Here is a 27512-nt window from a genome sequence, read left to right as displayed (position 1 = left end):
CTTGCTTCAAGGCCACACTCATAAAAAGTGACGTCCAAAGTTAAGAATATGATTGCAACTCATCTTTCTCTTTATGTTTACATGTTATTTGAACAAGCACATGTTTGTCATGTAAGGGTCAGATATGTGGGCCCGATGGAAAACTTGCAGGAGGTCATAAGTGGAAGCCAGACCTGTTGGTATGTGAAAACCCAGCAGCCCAAATAAGGAGATCAGGCAAAGTAAAGGGTAAGTGGAGTGGAGCAGCCTGGCCGTTCCTCACAGAGAGGGTTCAGTTTGATAGGGGGGAGAGACTTGCTGAGAGGCTGATAGTCAGAGAGTCAGGATGGAGTGAAAGCAGAGTGCTGATTGGAGGGAATGAAAAGAGGGGAGAAAGGATGGAGAGGAAGGTTGGATAGAAGGAGGGAGTACTGAACCATGGGAGGAGATGAAGGAGGAGGAGAGGGTGATTGGAGACAGGAGGCAGCCCAAATAACTACCCATATAGGGCTGGGCTCTCCATCTCTTTCCACATCTTTCTCTGTCTCCTTCCCTCTGTCCTCTCCCTTTCTGTCTCTTTCCCTTTTATTGTTCCTCAGCAGAGCTCCACTGGAAGGCTAACATTCCCCTCATCAAAAGGCAACAGGAGGCATTAAAAACACTTTTTAAGGCGCTTTCCCCCACATCTGAGAAAAAAGGAACTCCGTCGACACAATGGAGGCCATCAAGAAGAAGATGCAGATGCTGAAACTGGACAAGGAGAACGCCATCGACCGGGCAGAGCAGGCGGAAACGGACAAGAAGGCGGCTGAGGACAAATGCAAACAGGTGGGAAAAATGCAGCATTAGGAAAACATGCTAATAACAGCATATGGCCTAGTCTTCATTTTTATTTTATTAATCTGAAATTTTTGTTTTAAAAGTACAGTATCTGCAGTTTTAGAGCTGCAATCTGAAATAATATTTTTTATTGAGTTCCTGAGCTCAGATTAGTTTCAATACCAAATCATTCCCCCACTGAATCAGTCTAAAAACTTTTGTAGACTGTGAAGTATTTCCGTAACGCTTTTATCTTGATGCCATTAAACATTTATATAGGCATCACTGCTTTCGTTTACAAAGTAGTTTTCTTCTGTTCTTCTGAGTCAATGGTTTTCAATAGTTCACGTCATTTTCTGCATTGAACCACCTTGTGATCAAATGTGAAAAAATTAATAAATCAATAAGGGAAGGATTACCAAAATGAAAAACTGAACTCTTGCATCAACAAATCTTGCACACAAACACTGAATCGTGTGTCTATTGGAACTTTTGAGGACAGCAACAAGAAACTAACGATCATTAGATTTTGAAAAAGTTGGTCTTAAACCTCTGATTCGAGCCCCTGAGAGAAGAAGGGTTATCAGTAGAGACCACCCAGGAACTGGCTCAAGCATCCCACTTCTCCCATCTCCGAAATGTGTTTTTAATTGGGTAGATATCACAAAGTGTTTGCAAAGGTGCTTTTAACATAAACACACACATTCTCAGAAAGACACAGTAGCCCTGTAGCTCTAGATATCTGTTCTCGCCGATAACGGCTGTATTTTTGGCATCAGGAGAGAACGTCCGAGTGGAATATAGCTGGATTATCAGACATACTTCACAGGCTCTCAGAGTGACGCTGATTAGGATGAACAACTGAGTCTCTGTCTGTGTGTGAGCAGAGGAACGGAGGTATCAGCTGCACACTGGTGCTCTTGTCAGGAGAGACTGATAGCTACCATGGCCATTTAAATGTTGCTTTACATCATCAACACAATTAGACTCTCAAATCAGCCCACGCTTTACTGTCAGTAATGTTCAAAACTTTGGCTTCACTGATGTCCCGAACTCAATTACTACTGCCGATGAGATGTGAGACATTTTGCTTAAAATTATGAGGAATAGTTTTAATCTATTTTAAAGTGAAATTGGGAGGGGTCTTGAAGACACAGCACCCGTTTGATGCATTAACACGACTAGTAAACAATTTTAGGAAGTAATGTTTAAATGTATCTTTCACTGCAGCAACACGAAGTCATACTAAAACATATAAAAATAAAAATAGAAAAATTCAGTCATTACGTTAAGTATATTCGTTCAGTGGACAAAAGAGAAGGTGAAAATAACTAATTAGAGCTACACATTATACTGAAAGTTACACAGACTTTATATTTTTGTGTTTGTGATGGTAGGACAGGTAAGGCTTTCTTGCTAACTGTGTGGTGGCAAGACAAATATAAATCTTCATTCAGCTTAATGGCTAAAAAGTCTATAAAAATGTGTAATATTTTAAAAAAGCAGGAAGTCCTTGATTACTAGCTGGAAACTCTTAGATAGTAAGAACAACTTGAAAAATGCTATGCTGAATTATAAAAATGTTTTATGGTGTTGATATTCAAGAGATTCTTGAGGAGGCAAACAAACACGCAGCTTATTATTATTTGTTTTCCTGTGAATAAATGAGCTAAAGAACAATGTTGTATTTATCTATACTGTTCAGTGAAAGGTCATGATGCTGCAAGATTTGTTTATATCTTCGGGTGTTTTGAAAATGTTCACTAGGTGCTCCAGCATATACAACTGTTTCAAGGTAGCATGGAAACTGAGAATGGAAACAGGTGAGACTGCTGGAACAAGGTGACGCTTTATTTGACGGGGTGTGCATAAGACTGACATGACACTACCATGACAGAAGATAGCAGATGTTATGTCACATAGGAGTCTTTATCAATGTCTATGTCATAAAAACCACATTCGTTAAATAATAACACTTCTGGTGTGAAGTTGCTCTAAAAGTTGCCTTGAAAGTCCATGAAAAGTGCCAACTTTACATCATTTTGTAAATAATGAAACCTCTAATGTAGAAGTGACCTCTGGTCCTGTTGCAGCTGGAGGATGAGCTCCTGGACCTCCAGAAGAAGCTGAAGCAGACGGAGGATGAATTGGACAAATTCTCTGAGGGCCTCAAAGATGCTCAGGAAAAACTGGAGCTGTCTGAGAAGAAAGCTGCAGATGTGAGTAAAAACAGCCCCACACACACACACTTACCCCCTCAGCCCCCACGCCTCCCAACCCACTCACACTCACACACAGACCTGGCATCACAAGCTAAACTGAACCTGCAGCCAAAGTTTGAAAACAGACACGAGGCTTCTGCTCCTATCATCAACCACTTGTTCTGTTAACAAACACACCACACACTCGCACACATATTACCATGGCAGCAGTTGAAACGAGAGGCTCATTACTCCACAGCTGGTCCGTCAGCAGCTGTAGGTTTACTTTGATCCGTGGCTTGGTGCTCTCTGGAAACTGTAACATTCCTGTGCAGCACTCTGAAAAGATAAACGAGTGGTTAACCTGCAATCCGTGTCGTCAAACACACACATGCACCCAGATCTAAAAAAATAAAAAAAAAACACAGCAAAATACAACACAAATCGACATTATTAAACAGTACTTTTTTTCTTTTTACTTTCGGCATTCAGTGAGACGTTCATAAGGTGCTTACTTTTTAATTTTAAAGTTTCTTCCAGAATATACATACGTTCATGTATCTAACACTTTCCTTCATAGACGAAACCTCAAACATGTTGCCACAGAAAACATTTAGATGGGGGAAAAAAAAAAGAAAAGAAAACAATACCTGAAAAAACTTTAAACAGAGCAACTGTACATCAGTTTGTACATCACAATCTGGCACATTTTAAGCTATTAAACTATATACATAATATATTGGGATCACATTTAACTCCACCAAACAACCAGCAATAAAATGCCCCATTCAAAAATAAAAATAGTTATTTTTAAAATGACAGAATATATATTAAAGTGAAGAGACGTCTTGTTCCCAAGGGTTAGATTTTTCACTCAATGATTGGTGTAGAAGTCTGACTAAACTCAACTCCTGATTTAAGTTGGTGTTATGTCTGTGACTCTGCATTGTGCTAGCTTTTTAGATGAACCTGTTGTCTGAACAATGCAGCTGTTTTCTTTAGCTCTGTGTTCGAACCTCATGTTGCAAAAAGTACCCAAAAGTGACTTGGTATTGCCTAATGCTAAACCTTGCTGTAAGTTATTCGAATACAGATCAGAGATAAATGACTCTTAGTACTTGCTGCTACTCTGGTTCCATTATATACATATTGAAAGTGACCACAGATTATAAAATAGTTTAAATTTACTGAGATTCTTTTCACATCTCCTTATTTGTGGCATTAGTTTTAGCACTCAGAGGCAAAATGCTAAATATTTGACATACGGAAGAATGGCAGCATAAACAGATCTGATGAAAGAGCTTCCTTCATTTCCTTCAGTTTTTTTTATTTATTAATTTGCATTTGCAGTTCTCTGAGTAAATCAGTACTGACCTAAACAGACTAAAGGTGCCTGTCCAAAAACTTTTAGGGTTAAAAAAAAAAATCCTTTTTATAAGACATAACTTGGTGTAGAAGTAAAAACCTTAAGCTATGCAGCTCTGTACTTAATCAGTACAATCTGGGTGGAAAGGCCATATTTTAGATTGTTAGCATCACCACAAACCACAAGACTGTATTTTTGTCAGTGTTGGTTCCTCTGGCATTGGGGAGAGAGCATGCTTGTGCACAAGAGTGTGTTTTGTTGCCTGACTCTGTAATTATGTGTGTGTGTGTGTGTGTGTGTGTGGAAAGCAAAGAAAAGAGACTAAGTCACGGGCAATGAATCGTTAACATCCACACCAAAGACGAGACAGTTTGTTGGTGAAACGGCATATTAACAAAAACAAATTAGAATCCAATAATTTAAAGAAAAGAAGAAAAAAAAGCAAGCTGAGCAGAGAGTTTGGTCAAGGACAAAACTCCTCTAACCTCCTTCAAGATGTGCCATTGTTAGAGCCCTAATGTGGAGGAAATCCCAGGGAAATGCAGCTTTGTTCTGTGTGCACACAAAGACAAGGGAGGGCCTTGCCGTATGGACTCACAGCTGGAGTCCGGGGCCATGCAGGATTGTCCTCTGAGGACGACTCCAAGAAGCCTTGCAGGAAAAAATGATAAACTGGACTCCTGAAGGGCAGTTTACAAAGCTGCAGACTGAACATCAACACAAGATCGGGTGCAAACACTCCACATGAGCATAAATATCACATCGGTTTTGGGATGTTTTTTCTAAGATGGAAAAATGTACAACATGAGAAAAAACTGGATTTTTTCCATGAATTTTATGTTGCGGTGTACTGTCTTTCATCCACGCAGAGTTAAAATTAAGCATACAGGTCGGAGTTTTAACACACAGCACTAATATAATTCTAAATATCTTTGGATGTTGCAGTTCATCCAGACTTGTGCAGCCACAATCAGGCTTCTAGAATAATCTGGCTGGATATTTGACAACTTTTGGTAGAATTTGTGGCGTTCATTTGAAATGAATGTCTTTAAGCAGAATCCACAAAGTTTTATTTTATTTGACTTGAGGACTTTCAAAATGTCTCAATTCAACCTTGTGTTGATTTAAGATTCTGTTCACATTTTTTTTAATGAAAATGTGTCGCTTGTGGTGCAAGAACCACAGCAGAATGCTACCATCTTCGTTTCTAGTCTTGTTTGGTTTGAGAGATTCAGTCCTCTGAACATATTTGATGTCATTGTACTCCGTTTTTCTCCAGAAGACATTTGGCTTGTCCATGTTCATAACAGTAAATCATACTTCAGCTTTACTGGTTTCAGAGCAGAAGCTCCATTTCTGGTCAGCTTGGATCAAATGGCTAAACTTGCACACGGATGGATATTCCACATGAACTGGAGCCGGCTTTAGAATGGAAACATTTTGATTCTTTTCTATCCTTCCCAAAAGCCCTGACATTACCCATCCTTAAAAGCCAAGTCTGTACAAAACCAATTAAATTTAAGTAAATTCACTCGATCAATTCGGTCTTGAAGAGCGGTCAAACATTTTTCCAGAATTGTTGCACAACCTTCTTAATTGTTAAAAACAAGAGACTTCCCGAAGGACATTTATCCAAATAGAACTCAGAAGAATCTGCAGATTTGATTAATAATCTTTATTATGTCCGGATTAGAAAGAATCAGCGATTCAAACTTTGTTTTTGCATGCTATGTAATAATTTCACCTCCCTAAAAGAAGAGATAAATTAATAAAAATCTGCGGACTCAAACTTCTAACATGAACTGTCTGGAGTTAAAACTCTTTAAGTAGAAAGACAGATGTCTCCTTTGAACGTATGACATTCCCTGTGAAGCCAGTGACAAGAAAATAACAAGAAGGAAAGATGTTCTGCTCCACTTGCACAAATTCTCCTCGGCATGTCACTCATTAGAGGCAGCAGTCAAGTCATTACATTACACATGTGAATTCAGAGAACTGTCCAGAAAACCAGGAAGCTGCTCTAAAGCAGCCTTCAGCAAAAAAAAAAAAAAAAAAAATTGTGTTTTCTAAAAGGGAACCAGAGCAGAGGTGCCAATATTTAGGTCATCACTGTTTATTGTTAGCTCAGGCTACCAGACGAAGTTGGCACTTCTGAGCGCAATATCCCATCCTTTGTACAGCCTGTGGAGGTAAAGTTGGCACCATTCAGTCATTGTGTGTGGATTTATAACTCACAGCAGCAACAGTTACAGTCTGAGTGGTAAAGCTAGTCTGCTGTGGCAGCGGAGAAAGCAGAGAGAGAGAAGACGGGGGGAGGTTGGAGAGGAGTTGAGGTATGTGAAGAATGCAGCCAACGCAAACAGAAAGTCCCGCACTCCTGTGTCTAATAAATATCAGGGCTTCCAGCTTTTCCGGTGCAAGGGACAAATCAGAGAGCGGCGTCTCAATCAACACATGAGACTGATTTGAGAGGATTTTCTTCTTTCTGCAAACATGTTTGACTCTTGAGCTGGGCTCCGCTGCCTCCATGTCCGGTTCATGCAGCACTGTTTGTTCCCAGGCCGGTCATGTGAATAGGAGACGATGAGGGTAAACACACAGGCAGGTCTACGAGGGACACATGAAGGGGGGAGGAAGGGCATCAATCAGATTTACACCCACTCAAGGGCCATCATTTTGCGCTGGCAGGTGGGGGGACTCGTGGATGTTTGCTCTCTCCTTTATGACAAACACTCCGCATTGGTTCCTCAAAAGCACAACCACTTACACTGAATACTCCTGTGCAGCCCTATTAACTTTAAATGAAGGCATCAAAGATTTGCCAGAAAATATTAGTGAGCACACCAAACAGGTCAGGAATAAAGCAGCAAGAAGTTTCATAGGATGTGAAACAACAGCCCAAACTGTAAACAACTTCACATTGCATTGTTGAATCCTTCAGGTGAGAGTGAATAAACGGTATGGAGTGAGTCAAGGTTGTCCACCAACAAGCCAGGCAAGGAGAACATTAGTCAGTAAAGTAGCAGAGGTCCAGAGTAGCTGGAGGGAGGTGCAGTGATTCATGGTTGAGAGAAATGAAACAACTGAACTTTCTGTCCGACATGTGAAATGCGATGTTGGTCAGAAAACACATCATCCTAAACTCAACAAGCATTGTAATTAGTCCCGTTTTGTTTGTTTTTTTACTTCACATCAGACCTTCTTAAACACACACGCTCATTAAAACGCCCCGCCCCTCTCTGACCTCACCAATCATCTCTCTCCCTCCTGCTCACTCCGGCTCTCTCTGCTCTCCTCTCGGCACACCGTCCGTGATCCTCCTCAAACCCGGGACCGAAAACCTGCTGCGCTCAGTGCTGAGGACTGTCTGGTCTGCTCATGAGCCGTTCATTCCCACAGACCAGGAGCCATCTTTGGAGATCACCTGGACACTCACACTTTTCACTTATTTAACTTTTTGGGGTTTTTTTCTCCTACCGGACTTGAACGACTAATTTTTTAACCAGTCAGGGACTGACATCTAGTGTTTTTCTTTCTTCTCTCTGTAAACAAGCGATCAAAGCAATTACTATTTTTACTAATATTTTAAATTATTCGACCGGGTCGACTAAGTAAGTTGGAAGCTGTAGCACACGCCTTCATTTTTTTTTTATTTATTTTTTTTTTTTTGCACAACCCAGTTCTCTCTCTTTTCCCCCCCTCTCCGTTCAGTCTTAAGTAACAAAAACAGGGAAACAATGGCAGGCTTGAACTCTCTGGAAGCCGTGAAGAGGAAGATTCAAAGTTTGCAGCAGCAGGCCGACGACGCGGAGGACCGGGCTCAGGTCCTACAGAGAGAGCTGGACGGTGAACGGGAGCTCCGTGAAAAAGTGAGGCCCATCTCCTCCTCCTCCTCCTTCTCCTTCCTCCTCTTCCTCGCGCTGCTTCTTTTTCCTCTCGCTTTCAACCCCACCGCCGCGCGCGCTCTCTTGGGTTTTGTTGTCGGGCCCGTGAAGTGGTCTCGGCAGGCTTCGCGTCACGGACCTCCACGGGTGTAAAGGCGTCTCACTAGATCATGTCATTGATTCACTCGCGGGCGTGATTCTTCCACAATGCAAGGCGTTGGTCTGCGATGAAGGAAAAAAAAAAAAAAGAAGAAGAAGAAAAAAAAGTTTGGATTCCTTCTTGCGCATGCGCAGTGTTTGTCTGGCTAGCAGAACTGAACCACGTAGACGTCCACATGCAGGAGTTTAATCTACATGTGGACCTTCTTATGGTGGCGAGTTTCACGAGTTTTGACTACGTTTGTATTCGTTTTATTTATTTTTATTTTTTACTTTATTGGTCTGGCAGTAGCACAGCAGCTGATTGGACGCTTTCTCACTGCAGCAGAGTAGAAAATACAAAACGCATCGCTGGGAAAGATCTTCCTCCGACACACAGTTTTCCATCAGGCGTTGCAAGAGAACAAGCTCGTTAAACGAGACAGTTATTCTCTGATCATGCTGACTTTTGAATGTGTTGTGTCGATGTGACCAGTAGCTTTATTAGCATGATTTAAAAGCAAGGTTTTTATGCCAAACAAGGTGTTTGTTTTGACATAGATTGAATTTTACAAAATGATCTAATAGATTTTTTTTAAAGTACTGCATAATTACATCCATAGTGTCTCTGGTGTTCATTTATTGTTGCTTCCAATTTTCAGGCAAATTTAGGCAAACATATAAAGAAAACATGCTATGTCAATATGATTTTTTTTTTGCCCTTCTGCCCCATAGAGTAACACCAGGTGGTATTAGCTGGTTAGTTAGTTGCACAGTTGGCTAGCCTGCATTCTGCTGCTTACCAGTCATGTTTGTAGCTTCCACTGTAGTTTCTAAACACATCATGCTTATTAATAAGAGTGATGGCTGACCAGATTGGCGAGACTTATCAGCAAAGAACAAGTTTCGAAGCTGGATTTCAGCTGACTAGCACTGCTCAGCGATATTAGCTACATAAAGAGTGATGATCTTTTAGTTTCCATCTTCTGTTTTTTTTTCTCTTTCCTTCAAATAACTACATTAGTCTTTTTTGTAAACATGGTAAAAGTGAGGTAGCCCTATCTCTACCAGCTGACCAGCAATGTGCGGGAATAACCCTGCTTTGTCTGAAAAGTCTGGTGAAAAATTGTATTAATTCAGATAGTGTAACTTTTAAGAAGTGCTGCATACTTTGGTAATTGTAACTAGCTCCTGCCTTAGTACAACTAGTTAGTCAAATCAAAAGAACTTGAACTAAACTGTCAAATAATAGGAAGATCACATATACCTGGGATAAAAATGTATATTTTCAGCATTTTAAAATTATATTCACTTTTTTTTCTTACTTCATGCGTGCCTGAAAACATAAACTGACAAACTGTTTGGTTATTGACAAAATCCTTTAGTTGATCAAAGTCCAACCTTCGCATCAAACCCACTTTCATCTGACCCAGCTGTGAACTGCCATGGCAAAAGAAATAATAGCAACAACTTCAGCTTGCTTGTGTTTACATTTCAACACTCTGCAGTTATGTAACTTGGTCTGAAATTGGCAAATGTCATGGCTGAAGCTCCACAAAATGTGCCTGTTTGGACAAGTCAGAAATATTCACACCCACACTGCCTCTTTGACTCGGGCCGCATCTGAGTTTTACGACTTAAAGCAGCAAAAGTAAAAGCGGTACAAGGGGAAAAACTGCTCGGCAGCACAGTTGGGTATGGTTTTATAGTGCCATACCTTCTGGTTTGCGGGTCCGGAGGGAAGATTCAAGGAAGCGTGAGAGGAGGGGAAGGTGTGGCTCTAAAGATATGGCTCCTGAGCTGATGAAAGGAGCAGACCCGTCAGAGGACTTACCTCCTTTTGTTAGGCTGCCTATTAGGTAACAGAGCACCAGGTTTTTTTTTTACACTTGACAATTGGGCGTTTGCCTGGCTTGTGGTGCAGACATAAACATTGACATCACAAAGAATTATATCCTGTCTGACTTTATACTTCTCAGAATGTTGCTAAATTAATTGAATTTTATTATTGCTTAATAGAAATCTTGGTGTCTTTAAGACTTGACAGCAATGAAAACAGGTTAGAAATATTAACAAAGGAGTTATTCTTTTCAGAAGGTGCCAAATCAAAGTTCACAGATGCATCTGCTCCGTCTTACTGTTGATGATTTCCGCAGGGTGTCCTCCGACTGTGTTTGCTAATTTTTTTTTTTTTGGAGAGGCAGCTTTAGTCGTTGCACATTTCCCTCCGTTTGTGTCAAGAGTCAGCCATTCCGGTGCGCGCTTGTGTGGCGAGGTCGGTGTGGTCCCATGTGCGAGTAATTAGGACAACCTGGAGTCATTTCTTTTTTGCACAAAAACATCCTTTCATCCCAGCGCAGGGAGATAATAAACAGGACCCTTGCTGAGTACAATGAATGTGAAAATGTGGAGCCATCAGGCCACCCTTTACCACATCTGTCTCACCCCCCAAAAAAGAAAAAAGTCAAGTAATAGCTTGTTGTATCTCATGTGGATTTGATGCTCGGGTGAAATTTTAAGGCTACTTTAAGAGAGGTGATCTGGTCATGATTCGTCCATTAGACTTGTTTATTCCCAGCCATCATTTTCAATGAGCTGTTCAGTTTTCTCTCCAGGGCAGGCTTTATATAATCATTTGCGCTCTGTGAGAGCTGCTTGGGACGCCCGGTTGGACCAGATTAGCTGCTTCCAGCAGCAGGAAACTTTGTTGTGATGCTTTTAAGCAGTTCAATAATCAGAGGGCGAGCGGTATTAAACAGGCAATTCCTCTTTTGAAGTTAAAAAAGTTCTTCTGCTTGTTCAGTGCGGTCATGTTGGGAAGCAGGAACACAGTTCACTATGGCAACGGTTTGTTTTTATCTTCTCAGATCTATTTCTAAAATCTCATTTAAAAAAAAAAAAGAGGAAGTGAGACTCCAATCCTCACTGATGAATTCCCCCGCCCTCACTGCCCCTCCCAGGATGTCGTCTGGTGACTCTGGTCCAGCACTTCCTGTACTTCTACTCCTAACGCTTCCTGTCCCTGAGCTCCAGCCCAGATCAACAGGAAGATTAGTGTTTGAGGTGGAACTGGATCTCAGATAGCTGTGTACGACTTTGGAGAAGCTTCAAGACTTTTGAGACCGATATCTTTCAGGTGTTATGATTTAGCAAAACAGGGAAGCTGTGCATTTTCTAATTGCTATAATATGTCTGTCAGATGTTTGTGAGATTTATTTCAATATGTACAGCAAGCAAGGCTGTGCATGCAGCCCTTTTATTTAAAGCTGGGAAAAGATCCTGAATAATTTCTGTGTGTAACACAAGTCCTTTTAATCTGACATGGATTATGTATCAAAGCGCTAATCAATGAGAAGTCGTCACACTGTCCTCTTTGGCTGTAGACAGAATGTGAATCTTGGGTATGATAACCATGAGTAAAAACACTGCGGATTCCAAACAACACAGTTCTGAAAAAAAAAAATTGCATGACCCGGTTTCTCTTGTCTAAAACAGAGCAGCAACAATTGTCCCTGATACTTGGAAAAAAAAATATGAATTATGATAGTTTGAGTATATGTAACATGTACTATTCTTTCTGACTTGTCAGAAGTTCTCAAATGCTTATTCCACAGAATATTAGAAATGTTTTTATTCTAATATTTATTGAGACTGGAAGTATGAATTAGTCAGGCCATCTGCTCGGCTGGACTCTGCAACCAACTATTTAACATCAATCCTCAAGACATCACTAATAAGAGCTCCCTTAGTTTCCACACCGTTTTGCTCATTATAAATATTTCCAAACAATCTTATTTTTGCTGCAAGGATGGGAAAAGTGAACAGTTTTCTTTTGACAGCTTGCAGCAGCAGGTGTACTACAGTTCTGTAAATTCTCGTCACTCTGGCATTTGGCAACATTTTAAGCAAATTATAGGAACAAAATTATGTTTTTATAATTTTGCGATACCTGAATATACCTTGAAGTGGGTAACTGCCTAATGCTTAGTCACCAAGAATCATGCACAGAAGTAGGGAGGCACTACTATATATTGTCACATATGTTGTCATGCCAATATCAGTGTTTGCAATATTTATTTGACAAAGGTGATCTATAGTTGGGAGCTCCAAGTGATTTTTCAAATTGGGACTTAATAACTGGCTAAAAGAAATTAAAAACAACTAATGTTTCAACATAGATAAAATGCCAAATGCAGGTCTTAGCAGTTGTTTTTCTGGAAACAACTGCATTGATTATTTTCTTATAGGAAAATGAAACGTCCCTTAATGTAAGACATACAGAACGCCAATATACCTGAACTGCTTCCAGATACTTTCACTCTCTGATGAACCGCAGTATCGAGTCGATAGCCATCATATCATAACTTTCCATCAGGTTTATCTTTGATTCCAGTTTTGCAACAAAACATGGTTAATTTTGATTTCATGACTTGTTCTGAAAGGCTAACAAACACACCTTCAGCTTTTTTACCCTGTGAACTGTTTGCATGCATTCCTCAGATCTAGTTTCTGCAGTGGAAGGTCATTCTCGCCGCTTTCTCACTAAACCAGGTTACCTTCATTGCAACCTTCTCAAAGATAAAAGCTTGTATGGATAATTTTTGCTTTTAAAAGCCCTTTTGTTCAGGTAAAATTCTAGTGTGGTACTTTGCTACATGTGAAATGAAGTGTTGCTTTGCTGCAGTTTTTCAGCTGGCCCTCTAACACTCTTGCAGATTCTCTGGAAAAGGCTATTTCCTGATTCCAATGTTTTCTTTGGACCTACTCCCCGGGAATTGCTCAACTTTCCAAATATAAACGCCACATGTTGATACTTTCTGGCGGTCCGTGGCATTTGGAGGAACACCCCCATGTTAGTGGCTTCGCTGATTATGCAGGCCAAGGCTGTGGGTTCTCCCTCGAGTGAAAAGCAGAATATATTTGTGCATTTAGGGCAAGCAAGGCTAAATTTGTCTCGGCGTCACTAAATAGTATTTAGAAAATGTGAGTAATGGTTTGGCACCTGGCAGTCAAGGAGCACAGGAAATGATGAAGAATTTGGAGTCCTGCAGGACATTTGCTTCTTTCTTTTATCTTGAAAGAACTGCAGAAAGTTCAGCTGTTTGTGTGACTTGTAAGAGCTTTCTGTTGGTTCAGAGAAAAGCAGCGGCCTCTGCTCAGCATCAAAAACTAAAGGATAACCTCTTGAAAGTCCAATAAGATACTGAGCAGGGGTGGCAGATTACATTCAGCTCAGAGAGAGCGCTCTTGCCTTGGATGTTTAATGACTTTCTTTTACATGTCGTGCTTCCTAACAGAGCAGCTTATACTCAATGCAGCTGCGTTTGCATGCCAGGTCTTTACAGACGGAGATCGTCTCTCCTAACGTCACATATTCGCACTGAGTACAGCCACCATCTGTGTCAGGAATAACTTGCCCAGTACCCCAGCAGCACCGTGCAGCTCATTAACCCACTGCCCTGAAATTCTCGCTAATTGGATTCCTCTTTCATTCGTCCTTGATCTGGACTGCAGCGCATGAAATGCACCCAGGTATTAAGAAAGTCACTCTGAGCTGAACTGTGCTGTGTCTCCATGCGGCGAGGTTTCAGCACTGCTTATCTCGCAAAAGAAACTGCGTCCAAACAGTGAAACCGGGACAATACCTGCCGGTATCATTGTTTATACGTTCTGCATATGCCATTACCTAAAGCTATTACTCATCCATCGTGCACCAAGCTCAGCAACAATACAATGACGCAAAACACTCGCTCAATATTGTATTGGCAAGTGCAGGTCGTCTCCTTGAATGCAATATTTGGTTAGAGATCATATTTCAAGTGAATATGGGATATGGGAGGAAAAAGAGCTTGTATTGTTTGCATTGCTATTCATTCATGTTTCAGCTGAAAAAGTAGGTGGAGAAAATGCTGAGATCGCTTTAAAATCACAGCTTTTGCTGTAAATAGAGATGTTTGTTCATCTTGCATTCCAGTGTTTTCTATGTGATTATCATGAAAGCTGTCTGAATTTAACCAGTGATGTTTCGGAGTAAAGAAACGCTGCAGCAGTTTCATTATATGCATGTTTCTTAGTGAGAAGATAAATCAAAGAATCCAGATTTAATCGTTACAGAACCGACTTAGTCTGCTACAGTGTAACATGTTTTCCAGGCTTGTTTTTTAACTGTATCTGAACTAGTGTACATGAAGATGAACAGATGCACCTTTACACTCTTTCTGCTAATCCTTTTATTAGAGATGCGCTGATCAGGCTTCTCCAGGTCAAAGTCGACGTTTTCTGTTCAGCTTTACTCGCTTATGTTGACTTTGATCTATTCTGATGAGGCCACAGCCTTATAAAAAATATAATAAATAACTCGGAATAAAAATTCTGCTGCTGTTTTTTTTTTTGTTTGTTTGTTTTTTGATTGGAGTAGTTTGATAAAATAATAATAAACAACTAAATTGAATTAAAGTAACTGCCCTTGGTTTATACATTTGTAAACTAAGAATGGTGGAAAATGTTGCGCTTGGTGCATTTATTGAACAGGTAATAAAGGTTAATTTCTTTGATTATATTTTCTGAATTCCTTCTGAGAAGCATTCCTGCGCTTTAATGACCCGGTTGGGAACAATTAAATCTGTAGGAGCGAATAATTTCTTTGAAAAGTACTTGGAGAGATCAAACTATGTTCACCTTTCACTTGAAATATCAAAGAAGTTGTTGTGTAAAGATGATAGCATACAGGCCATATAGTGCCTTCAATAAGTAAGTTGATATTTGTACACAATTAAAAACAATAATAATTCTTTAGGCGTAGTTGATAAAATGTTCAAATGTCCATCAGGGTTTTGTGTATATAGTTTTGATATAGTTAGTTATAAATACTGTTTGAAAAGAAAAGTGATGACATATCCAATCAGAACTGTTGTTTTATGATCATTGTTGTAATTTTTAATGTAATTAAAACTACACAACATGATAGTTACTGTGTGGTGTGATATCTGACTCTCAAAGAGTAAGCGCTCAGTAGTTTTTCTGGCAAAGAGCAGATCATTCACATGGTAACGCCAAGAAATATTTCAGGATTCATTGTGAACTTTGAACTATCTCTGAGGCTGAATAAGGAGTGGTTCTGACCTTTGATTGGACCATAGGTTGAGGTATTTTCCTGTGCCAAGGTTTATAAATTTTCTTCAGGTTACTGTTTCACTTTGCTAACACCTTTCCACCATAATGTTAACTTGCAACACAAGGTACTGCCATTTTCTCTGGCTTTGTGAAGCACAGAGTAACGCAAGCTCCCCCGTGTGTTGCTTCTCACTGGCTGAAAGACTCTAAACCCATGAATTGTAGCCCTGCACCGTATTTTTCTAACTGGTTAAAGTGTCCCAGTGTTTTGTGGAATAGCAACATAGCTACAGGGAATATTTTCACTTGGCATATTTTTAAGAGCAAAAAGACCCACTGCGATATGAAACGTGTTCTGTTACATCTTTTATCAATGTAACGATAAACATGACACATTTAAACAATTATTAAAATGTAGTAGTTTAATTTATGCCTCAATTTTCTTAAATAGTGTTTCTTAAAAGAACGGGTGGAAGGGTGTTGGAAGAACCTTAGGAAATGGTGATTCAGCCTTAATGTCCTTTGAGTACGTGTGTGTGTGTGTGTGTGTGTGTGTGTGTGTGTGTGTGTGTGTGTGTGTGTGTGTGTGTGTGTGTGTGTGTGGACATTTTTGCTTGTCACAATCCTACTCTACCACAAGCATTCTCCAGTTTGTTTACCTTATAAGGCGGAGTGACTCCATTGCTGTGGGAGAATGCAAAGTGGGTGCTAAGGGAAGAGGCGTGGCCAGATCGCTGAAGGAGAGAACAATCAAAGGGAGGAAATGAAAGAATGGTGGGCTGCCAACTTCCTGTCACCTTTTCAAAAGATCCTCATATTGAAGCAATGGCAGCAGTAAGGTTGGTCATTCCAATTAGCTCTTGTTATTGGTAAATCATTTTGCAAAGACTCAGGAAAGCTTAAGGTACAGCTGCACCCTGAGGGCTTTTGGGCTTCCCCCTATATTGTCATGCATCACAGAATTGGAGGCATGAGAATATGCTCAGTACACGCATAAACTTTTGATTTTCACATGAAGCTGTCAGTGTGCATGAGGGGACCCCCCCCTCTCCACTTTCATGTTTGTGAAAGCCTGATGACGGATAAGCCAGCAGGTCACACCTTTTTGACTGTAAGGACATGTTTTCACTGTCCTTCGTAGTGTGAACTGGTTTGTGTGGTTCTTTTCTTACTCTTGGTGACAGACAGGAACACAACAGGCTGGCAATTACATCTGTGTGTTTTCAGAGCCTGTCGGGGTCTGTGTCAACACGGCTGACCTGAAGCTAATGAGTGACGTTTTTTTGTTTCTGTCGACGTCGTCCTTCTCACCTCATTCAGGACGCCGGGAAATGACGGGATCTGTTGTTTCAGGCTGAAGTTTAATCCTGCGCAGCGTTTCTCACCCCCCAGACGGCGTGGCGATGGACTCTGATGAGAATTCAAGATGCTTTGAGAGATTTATTTCTCGTTTGTTCATTCTACAGTGGGTTGTCTTTCCTCTCCCGTGTGCTGAAAAATACTAACGACGCTCTGACAGGCATTTCCTGTCTGGTATCAGCGGCCCTCCCTTGGCACAGTATGCAGAGAGGAGATGGTTTAAATATTAGTGGGGACGATTTGGTTTGAGTCAGAATAAGGGGGAAAAAAAGCTGAAAGTGACACTTTCATTTCCTGACATATGAATATGAAAGAAAGCATAGCCTTGAACACAAACACACAGAATGCTTCTTCTTCTTCACTGAGGTCTTAGCCATTCTTTGTGGTTCCTCATTGAGTCTTTACTCTTCAGTTTCAGCCATTGCTGTGCAGAATGACTCACCAACCTGCAAACTGAGTGACAAAACCCCTTTGACTGTTGAACTGGCTTCTGGACTTAGCTAATGAGTCACTGACCTACTAACTGCTGCGCTGCACCTTCAGCTGCTTTTTCTGGACGTAATTGTGACGTTTATGAATAGTTGTGACCATTCAAAGGTCCGCCCTCTGTAGTGGACTCTAGAGTCCAGTCTGAAACTGATAACTAGGAGATGGTAGTTTTTTTTTTTCTGCAGGGGAGATTCTTGTTTAGTTGAACCTTTGCCTCCACTTTCCTCCTCTGTTTACAGACAGCAGATGAGTGGGGGAAAACAAATTTGCTCTCCCTGCTTGGCTGATTTCTGCATCCTCTAACCCCGGAAATTGAGTTTTACTAGGCATTTCATTCAGATACCGCAAAAGATTTATGTTACAGGTCACACTTGGCTCAGTAGACAGCAATGCTGTCCCAGCTGTTATTTATCAACTCATTTATTGGCATAACAAGAGCAGCTCACTAACATATGGTGTTTTTGTAGTACACCTACAGCTGAGCATTGCCTTTGTTTGGATTTAGACAGGTGTTGTTGAATTATTAAAATGTCTAAATGATAAAGCTGAATATATTTTCCTGTCATAGCGCCATGGTCATGCTCTTGTGGTTATATTTGAATATCTTTTAACTGATGTCTTGTGAGAAAGAGCAGTTGGGGCAATTGTCAACTTTTTTTTTTTTTCAGGTTTTGTATGGCCATAGTGGCCTTTATTCAACCGTAGCATCACAGACAGACAGAAGAGCAGAGAGACGAGGTGAAGACATGAAGCATATGTGGCAGGGATTTGAGCCAGGGACAACTACATTGAGGACCCGTATCCTTAGTTTAGGACATGCCTGCTGTAATACTGAGCCTTGCAGTGCTCTATCTTTGCATTTTTTATTTCAAATAAAACATAACGTAGGCAAACTCTTTGGCTATTTTTCCTTTTTATGAAATAACAGAAGTGGTTTGATGGAAACTTGTCCTAGTCATGAGGAACTTGGTCAGTGGTGACTGCTGCTCTCCTTTAAGATGCCTATTAATCCTCCCTAAAGCTCATGTTTGGTCTTTTATTTAGATTTTCCATAAATATGGAAAAAGAAAACAAGTTATTGAAAGATATTTATGTTTCCAGACTCTTCCCTCTCTCAAATTCTAAAGAATCCATCCATTCATATGCCCATCTGTCCAGCCATTCTTCCTCTTCTTTACAACTTTTTGCAGGTTCCATATTGAAAGCTTTGTCATTGTAGAAATATCTGACATAAATTCTTAGGAAAATTTCACCTTCATATGCTTTAATTTGAACCTGGAAACGTATGGAGTTTTGACATGAAGTATGTGTCGAAACAAACATCTATTTCTGGAGCAAAATGTCACAATAAATATTCTCAAAGCAAACTAAAACAAACAAAAGACCAGAAATAAGACTTCAAAGATGTGGAGTCATTCAAATCATCTTCATGTTTTTGTTTACATTTTCTCCTTTGTCCTCTTCCCATCATTTTCTTCTGGTTTGATAGGAGACTGGTGGATGTTTTCTTATAGAAATGTCTGACTAAAGTTCTCTTCTTCCTCCCCATCTTGTCCTGCAGGCAGAAGGTGATGTCGCAGGTCTTAACCGTAGGATCCAGCTGGTGGAGGAGGAATTGGACCGAGCCCAGGAGAGGTTGGCCACTGCGCTGCAGAAGCTGGAAGAGGCAGAGAAGGCCGCTGATGAGAGCGAGAGGTCAATTTGTTTCCTTTAACACCTGGCTGTCACGTTACAAATAATCAACATAGGAGTTGTTTTGAAAAATGCATCTGTTGCATTTTTTCCATATCAGAGGGATGAAGGTGATCGAGAACAGAGCGATGAAGGATGAGGAGAAGATGGAGATCCAGGAGATGCAGCTGAAGGAGGCCAAACACATCGCAGAGGAAGCTGACCGTAAATACGAGGAGGTAAAGCTGCTTCCTGCTCCTTTGGTTCTGCTGCACCTAGGAAGTAGCAAGGCTGGATCAGAGTGCAGAGTCTAGGAGAATTGCACACACCTCCAAATTATGCTTAAACTCGGCAGATCTGATTGTGATTGTTTGGCGACCAACTAAAGGAGTGAGGTTTTCACACTGCAGGTGAAATGCTACTTGAAAGTGTCAGTCTGTCAAAAAATAAAACGATAACAAAAACTAGCACCACATTCACTGATGATGATGTGGAGGAAGTGTAAGAATCAGCTAAAAGAATATGATTGAAATTGACCAAGAAAGCAATTTGACATCCTGTTGGTATACATTATGGTGATTTAAGCAGCAGTCTTATAATCTTTTCCCAAATTATTATTCTTTAATGTGGGCAAAGTTTGGTAGTCCATCCCAAATGTAAGCAGCATAATGAAATCTGTCCTTCCTCTCCATAATGTAATGAAACGTGCCCCGTTTGTGTCAGGTGGCTCGTAAGCTGGTGATCTTGGAGGGGGATCTGGAGAGAGCCGAGGAGAGGGCTGAGCTCGCTGAATGGTAAGATGAAGATGCACAGTAAAGCATATTTACATATGTTTTGTTTGTCTATTATAGCTAAAGGTGCTTTGTTTTTTTGTTTTGTTTTTTTGTGCAGTAAAGCCAGTGACCTGGAGGAGGAGTTGAAAAATGTGACCAACAACCTGAAGTCCTTAGAAGCCCAAGCGGAGAAGGTGAGAATTGACAACAGGAACACCAGACACACATGTTTTAGTGATAAGTCTTAACTTTTTACACGCTAAAGTTGTACATGTAAACTAGGAATCCACACAACTGTTATACCAATCGCAACGGATTAAAAAACAAGCTTTATCTGGAGTCCCGCAGAGCTGGCGTGAAACATCGCAGCACAAAATCTACGTTTAAAAAGTCTGAATACATAAAAGAATCATTGTAATGAACAAAAGATCTGACTCTGAGAACATGGATCCTGTCATTTGGGTCACACTTGGCTCAGTAGATGGTAATTCAGGCAAACTGCATTACATCACTATCGTGTTGTTTAATACCAGTTCTGTTGTTGCTTAGTATAACTACATCCTCCTTTTTGTACAACCATATGTTTTCCTGTTTCCTGTGGAGATAAAACCCATAAAAGTAGTAATTTATACACAATTAGTCACCAAGACATTTTTCTTTGTGCTGTCAGTGCCTTGATGGAGGGCCATGTAAAGGTATTCCCACTGCATTGAACGCTATTGTGATTCAAAGCAGATTAAAGTGAATAATTTTTAGGGCTTATTGGCAAATAGGGATGCAACTAATAATTATTTCACCAATCCATGATCTTGTCAACTATTCTGATGCTTAATTGGATCAAATTTTAATTGTTTAATAAAATTGCATTCTGTAATCTTTCCACAAATACCTGTACATGAAATCTAAACCTGCATAAATAGAATCCACCCATGTTTTATTTGATCTTTTTATACATGCAGCTAATCTGTGAAAGCCTCAAAGATTTATTTGAACATTGGCGAACAAACGGCTTCATGAAGACCAAGGAAAGGTAGCAGTCAGATCTGTTCATCTTAGAATGGATAAACCAAGGCACAGCTTTCTAAACTAATCGGATATCCAAGATGACAAGGAAGAGGAAAAAATGGCTTTAGTCAAAGAAGTGGCTAGTCGATTGTCTCTCTGGAGGAGCTCCGGAGATTCAGAGCTCAGGTGAGAGAATCTGTAGACATTACGACAAATAGTTGTGCAATCTTCAAATCTGGGTTTTATTTACGAGCCACAATGCAAAAGTCATTGTTGGGTAAAAAAAAAAATCCTAAATTTTTTGCACAAAATCCTAATGAAACGCTTCGATGTGTGTGATTGTAACGTGACAAAGATCAAAGGTGAAGACACTGCAGGGCGTTTCTGTGAATGCCAGCTACCTTTTTTGTCTTAACTTTCCTCCCAAGGTTAGGCATGCAGTATGACAGCATGCCAGGTTAACCGCATGCCTACTTCCCCTTTGCATTGCAGCATACGTTATCCTTTTATTCAGTCCGGCCCGTCATGGTTGACGGCACAGGTGATTGTTCCCAGAACACACCAACGCATTTGCCTCTGAGGAACTTAACCTTTCTCCTGTCTAATGAGCTGAAGAAGAAGGAATTAAAGTTCACACTCAGTTAATCTGCAGGTGAAAGCAAGTGGAGACATGTTTAGATTTCTGCCACTGAGTTTTCTGTTTTTCTGCCTCAACAGTACTCAGAAAAAGAGGACAAATATGAGGAGGAGATCAAAGTTCTGACTGACAAACTGAAGGAGGTGAGATCCAGATGTTCCTCTCTGATTATACTGTCATCTCAAAGCAGGACCATATTTCCTCACCTCTTCACATCCCTTAAGATTAAAAGAATACAAACGTGTGTTTATTTTTATTTTATGGCAGTGAGATGTTCATTTATATATTTTTTGTCTGAGTTATGTGACGGAGGCATTTTCTAACTGCAAAACACCCAGAAAAGAATGTGGAAAACTTTTCCAGTGGTGCATGCTGGATTACTTTGTCAAGGCTCGCTGACTTTATGTGTGTGTGTGCGTGTGTGTGTGTGCGTGAACTCATCCAGGCTGAAACCCGAGCAGAGTTTGCAGAAAGAACAGTGGCCAAACTGGAAAAGTCCATCGACGACCTGGAAGGTATGCAAGCATTACCAGTCTGCTTAACTTGTAGACGGACTATGTTCTGCGCTGCTCAGGTTAATGCATTTTTTAATACAAGCAGTTACAGTTTTGGTACAAATCTTGAAGGAGTGGAAACATCCTTTTGAGGGGGAAAAAAAAACCAATATGTCCAAAAGCTATAAAAACTGGCCACAAAATCTGAAGAGATCCTCTTTTCCGAGGCTGCAAAGAGGACAGTAAGTGCTTTCATGTTTTGTAGGTCAGCATTATTTAGTTGATGAACCACAGGGAGCTCACTTTATAGAGTTACTAGAGCAGCTTTATAAGACACTGAGAGCAAGCTTGAATGCTCATAGCTCACCCGGCAAAAAGCGCTGCTAGCCTAATTAGACGTGCATCATTCTTTCAATCCAAGCATTCCACCTCTTTTGTAAAAGCCTGACCTAATTTTTTTTCTCCTTGTCTTCTCCATATTTTCTCTGCTCCTTCCTGCCTCCACCTGTCTCTCATGCTGCTTTTGGCTTGTCTGTGTTGCTGCTGTCCTTGCCAACCCGCCTGTACTCGGCTGTGGACCTCTGTGATCTCCAGACGAGCTGTATGCTCAGAAGCTGAAGTACAAGGCCATTAGCGAGGAGCTGGACCATGCCCTCAATGACATGACATCTCTTTAGGCGTCTTTTACTCGCTCCGATTCTCCTCTGTCGCACTCTGCGTAGCTTTTTCCCTGCAGATCATATGTGCCTTTTGCTCATCTTGCTTTGCTAAACTGTTTCATTAAAGTCTCTATTTCCTACTTTGCGGCATTTGTCTCTGTTCTTCATTACGACTGTAAAATCAACCTTTTCCTCCTTTCTTTTGTCACAGTAAAACCTCAAACTTATTTAGTTGGGATTTCAGTGAATGGACCAATAAAAAGTAGTGCACAATGGTGACGTGGAAACGAAATCATACGTGGTTGAAACATTTTTTGAATGAAAAATATGGTGCCCCTTTGCATTCAGCTCCCTTTACTGTGACACCTTTAATTCATATAAAGAGTCCACCTGTGTGTCATTTGATCTCAGTATCAACACAGCTGTTCTGTGAAGGTCTCTCAGAAACATTAGTAAACAAAAAGCATCATGAAGATGAATAAGGGGTCCTGATTCTGCTTTTTCTTTTCCGGTACCGATATTACAGCGTTTAGTATTGGCCGATACGGATACTGACTCGATACGATATCAGCAGAGACACAGATACATTCACACTTGATCAAGTGATATCACTCAGAGACAAATAGTCAATGACAGCTATGAGAACAACTGACCCATTTATTATTAGCCACTGGGACTTCATGCACTAGAGTGCTTCTATTGGCACACACATATCGGCGATCTTAGGCACAGACCTATAGGAACAAATACTGTTTTTGTTTTATTTTTGGCTGTTAAATTCAGATAAGTTCAACTCAAAAGACAAAGAAACAACCTATAGCTTTGGTAGAGAGTTATGGAGAAGTTTGAAGCAGATTAGGTTATTAAAAAAATATCCCAATCCATCATCCAAAAAAGATGTAGCGCATCTACAGACCTCACTGCCCACCTAAGTTGACTGGCTGGGCAAGAAGAGCATTAATCAGACAACCTGGTACTTTTGGATCTGCAGAAATCACCAGGGGGAAGAAATCACCAGGGGGAAGAATATATTCTCGCATTACCTAAATTTGGATGCTATGGCAGTATTATTGGAATACAAACTAACGTTTGTAGCCATGTGTGGGAAGATACTCTGGTTTGATGACACCAAAGTTTACAGTAACATTTTGACTTGCATACAAAACACTTGTTTGGTGGAAACTTAACGCCACATGTTCCCTTGAACACAACGCCCCTATAGTGGCAGCATTATGCTGGTTTTCTAGATGGGAACTGGAAAGCTGGTCAGAATTGTGGAAATATGGACTAACTATAGAAAACAATCCTTCAAGTTGGTGGCTGCAAAACACTGAAGACTGGGGCCAGGTTTGTAATCCAGCACAATAAACGACATTCAGCCAGAGCTGCAGTGGAAACCATTTGTATGTAATTGATAGTGTCAATCAAAAGCACTCTGAAAACTTCACAATTATGCACTACTTTACTAATTTGAAACCTGTAACCAAAAAATACGAAAGCATTTAAGTGGTGTGGATACTTTTGGAACACAATGTCAAAATGTTTTGCTGATTTTATTATAACAAGAAATTTGGTTTCTGTTGTATTTAGCACATATGAGAGTCATGTGCACAAGGTGAGGCTTTCTGTTATATTTACTGTAATTTTAGTTTGAATTCATACAAATTGCAGCCCCCTGTAGACCTTTAGGACGCTTGGTTTAAGTGAAACACCTTTGCAGTCCTCTAATATAGCTATAATATGTCTTAACAGTCAAGCAGCCACTTTATGCATGACAGGCACTGTGTTGTGGTTAAATTTTTGCATGTGACTCAGCTTAACCAGAGTACTTATTCAAAACATCAACCCAGGAAAACGGTCCTCTGTGCAGACTCAGCTGCATCATTATCTGCTTTTTAGGAGCTCAACATGTCACTTTTGTTCTCTTTCCAGAGAAATTATCACATGCCAAAGAGGAGAACCTGGGCATGCACCAAGTCCTGGACCAGACCCTGCAGGAGCTGAACAGCTTATAAACGCCTGGAGAGGAAGATGGAGAGGATGAGATCGTCATTAACATTCCATTAAAGCGTTCGACTCCATTCCACATTTCGAGCTGTAAAATCGTCTCTCCCCACATAAAACGGGGAGGATTAACTTAATGCTTGTCCCTTGGTGTTATGTTATTTTCCCCCTCCTCTTTCTTATTGCTTGATTTTTTTTTATTTTTTATTTTTATTCCCACTTGAAATTGCAGAAATTTATTTCAAAAAAGTTTTTTTTGACCACTTTTTTAGAAAGAACCATGATAAATTCACCCTAGAGAAGTGGGTTTTGATGGAAGTCCTACAGGTTGAATTGCTCAGGCAATTTGTTGCTGACATGAAAGTCGTTTGTTTTTAGAAGGATGCAATTTAAGACATTTTACTAATCTGTGCGTGTCTGATCCGCGTCCTCCGAAATCTGCTTGGGTTTTAATCTGCGTGGTCGCCTGGCTGATGGAAAGGTTTTCAGTAATAAACACACTATTAAGGCACAAGCTGCTCCTTCACTTTAATCTTATTTACGATTAATCAAGAGTCCTGAACTTCAGAGCAGCTCTGACCAACTTGAGGACATTTTGGATATTTACAGTGTGTCAAACCTTTGATAATTTGGGCATCATGAGAGTGTGAGCAGGCTGCACTACCTTTCCTACCGTATCAGAACACTTGAGCGAGCTAAATCCCAAATCAGGATCTCAGTCACGTCTCATCAACCATTGATAACTATTGTATATAGTAGGAGAATGTTAGGTATGTGATAAGTTGAAATGCTCTGAATATTTTTTTTTGTTTGCTTTTATGCCACTTCTTTATTTTCCAAGGGAAATGCAAAGACCAAAGAACACATGACACAGACAATTAATTCTTTAAATGTTTTATTTTATTTTGTTGTTATGGTCTCAGCTTGTGTCCAAGCCTAGGAGGGGGCCTAAAAATTTGATTGAGGCCCTTTTCTTTTTGTTTCATTTACCACACCCTCCATGTTCAGCCCTCAATAAATGTTTTACAGAAGTTCTGATTCATTTGACTCCTTTTGCATTTTGAGGTTTTCTATGCTATGTAATTGTCTTCATAAATTTTACATTGAGCATAATGGAGTGTACAAGCAAGGTCCTCTATTCGTGTTGTCATTAAAACCCACAAGATGTATCCCGAAATTACAAGTTACAGATAGTATAGAGGTGATGTTTCTACTGAGCCACACGGAGTGGCTGAGATCAGATTTTTTTTCATGGTCCCTTGTGCTGCCCCCTAGTGGATGTCTTGGCATATTGCATCTCAGGAACATTTCTTCCTGAAGGCACAACCTAAATGGAGAACAAAATAATGTTTGCAAGCCCCAGGCTTTTAAAAATTGAAATGATGTACCTTATTGTGAGGACAATAAGGAGTTTGTGGGCACTGCACCAACCTGCTGTCAGTCTGCATTTCCCCCCTCGTGGCCTGCAGAGGATCACAGAGCAGCCGGGGCAGGCCACCACTGTGTGGGCATGGCTGAAGATGGTAGAGATTCTGTAGCAGCCTGATAATGTTGAAGAAGGATATTACTAATCTGTGAGATTTGTTGTGTGTTGGTGTGCTCTGGGGAGGTGGTTACCTATGCATTTGACATCCATGAAGTAGGAGTTGGGCTTCTGCACCAGCCTCTTCTTCTTGTGCTTTCTCCTCTCGTCTGCAAGACTGGGGTACAACAAGTCCTTCGCCAGCTGCAAGGTACAGCAGAGCATTCCCAAATGATGGACTTTAGAACTGATTTAATGTTCTGAGGTGAGATTTGTGGTAACTGAACAGGATCCCTAGATATTTGAAGTTTACTGCCCTCTACAGTCTGATGAACAAATTACTGGTTGAAGCAAAGAAACATGTCCAGACAAGTTCCTAAACAATTTGTAGCAGGCATAGGAGCAACACATATGATATAATTACATATCATATGTGTTACATACACAATAACCTACTACTACTCAAGCAAAACTCTTTCATCTATATTGTCACTTTACATCTGCCTGTTATCAAAATATTTTCATATACATTCACATCCACGCAGTGATATTCTGTCAGTGACAACTAAACCATGAGACATATTCAAACTAGTACGAAAACATATAAAACTGGACACATATTTACTTACAGACATGATTGTTGAAATCAGCCCAGGTGTTTTGTCCAATACAAAAAGAAGAGTTGAAGTGAAACTAATCTGCTGCCAGACTCACCTGCTCCTTTCACAACTGAAGGAGCTGAAGGAGGCTGAGCAGAGGCAGGTCTGTCTGTGCAGGGGAGGGGCGAGAAGGACCTACAAACAGGCTTGGTTAAAAACAAAACGAAAAGGGGAGATGCCAAAAGAATATCGGGGAATACTATGTCATAATAGATCTAAAGCAAGATCTGGTGTGATACATTTTTAGTACATAAGCCGGTATCCATTGGAACCTCCGTCTTTTTCTGTGTACTTTAACTTCATTACTGTTCAGGGTTCATTTTTTGGATATTATTGGTTTTGGTGTATCTAATATATATATATATATATATATATATATATATATATATATATATATATATATAGATTTTTACCATATTGTTTAGTTTAAGAAAAGCAATGTGGCTTAGTCTAGGCACTGGAGCATCTTCTTTGTCCTTGTACAACTGCTGAGGGACGAATAGGAGTTGGATTGCCCAGTCCATATGTGAGTTGGGGATCTTAAGCAGACCCAGTTGTGTATTTGGAGGATGGGGTGCTACAGAGGTCTGGGATATCAGGGAGGCTTTTGAAGTCTACAGTCCTTGTATAACAGACGTATCGCTTCTTTGTTGAGCTTCTTACAGTAGAGACTGGTCTCTAACAAAGCTGCCACTTGCTTCTATGATGTTTATGGACAGATTGTCAAGGTAACATTGTAA

The 27512-nt window shown here is 40.4% G+C and overlaps 2 protein-coding genes across 6 annotated transcripts; one reads left to right on the top strand and one right to left on the bottom strand.

The window, feature by feature from the left end:
* Positions 1–466: 466 nt before the first annotated feature.
* Positions 467–25622, top strand: tpm4a (tropomyosin 4a). Of its 5 annotated transcripts, none has more exons than XM_055058900.1 (9): positions 467–807; positions 2892–3017; positions 18910–19043; positions 19141–19258; positions 19743–19813; positions 19911–19986; positions 21515–21577; positions 21880–21949; positions 22523–22727. In XM_055058900.1, the coding sequence occupies exons 1-9, from the start codon at positions 694–696 to the stop codon at positions 22603–22605; spliced, it is 855 nt and encodes a 284-aa protein (XP_054914875.1). In that variant the 5' UTR covers positions 467–693; the 3' UTR covers positions 22606–22727. The 5 variants fall into 5 exon arrangements, with proteins under 5 accessions (XP_054914875.1, XP_054914866.1, XP_054914891.1 ...); XM_055058891.1 differs by lacking the exon at positions 22523–22727 and adding an exon at positions 24520–25622 and having other exon boundaries at positions 469–807; XM_055058924.1 differs by lacking the exons at positions 467–807; positions 2892–3017; positions 22523–22727 and adding exons at positions 7655–7976; positions 8077–8234; positions 24520–25622.
* LOC129378602 (40S ribosomal protein S27-like) lies at positions 25470–26883 on the bottom strand. The gene is made up of 4 exons (XM_055058950.1): positions 26743–26883; positions 26209–26317; positions 26023–26133; positions 25470–25918 (listed from the first exon to the last, which is right to left on the bottom strand). The coding sequence occupies exons 1-4, from the start codon at positions 26746–26748 to the stop codon at positions 25890–25892; spliced, it is 255 nt and encodes an 84-aa protein (XP_054914925.1). The 5' UTR covers positions 26749–26883; the 3' UTR covers positions 25470–25889.
* Positions 26884–27512: the final 629 nt, after the last annotated feature.

Source organism: Poeciliopsis prolifica, unplaced genomic scaffold, assembly GCF_027474105.1.
Source record: "Poeciliopsis prolifica strain line A6 unplaced genomic scaffold, Auburn_PproV2 SCAFFOLD002, whole genome shotgun sequence".
NCBI classification, from domain to species: Eukaryota; Metazoa; Chordata; class Actinopteri; order Cyprinodontiformes; family Poeciliidae; genus Poeciliopsis; species Poeciliopsis prolifica.
This window is presented reverse-complemented; position numbering and strand designations above follow the sequence as displayed.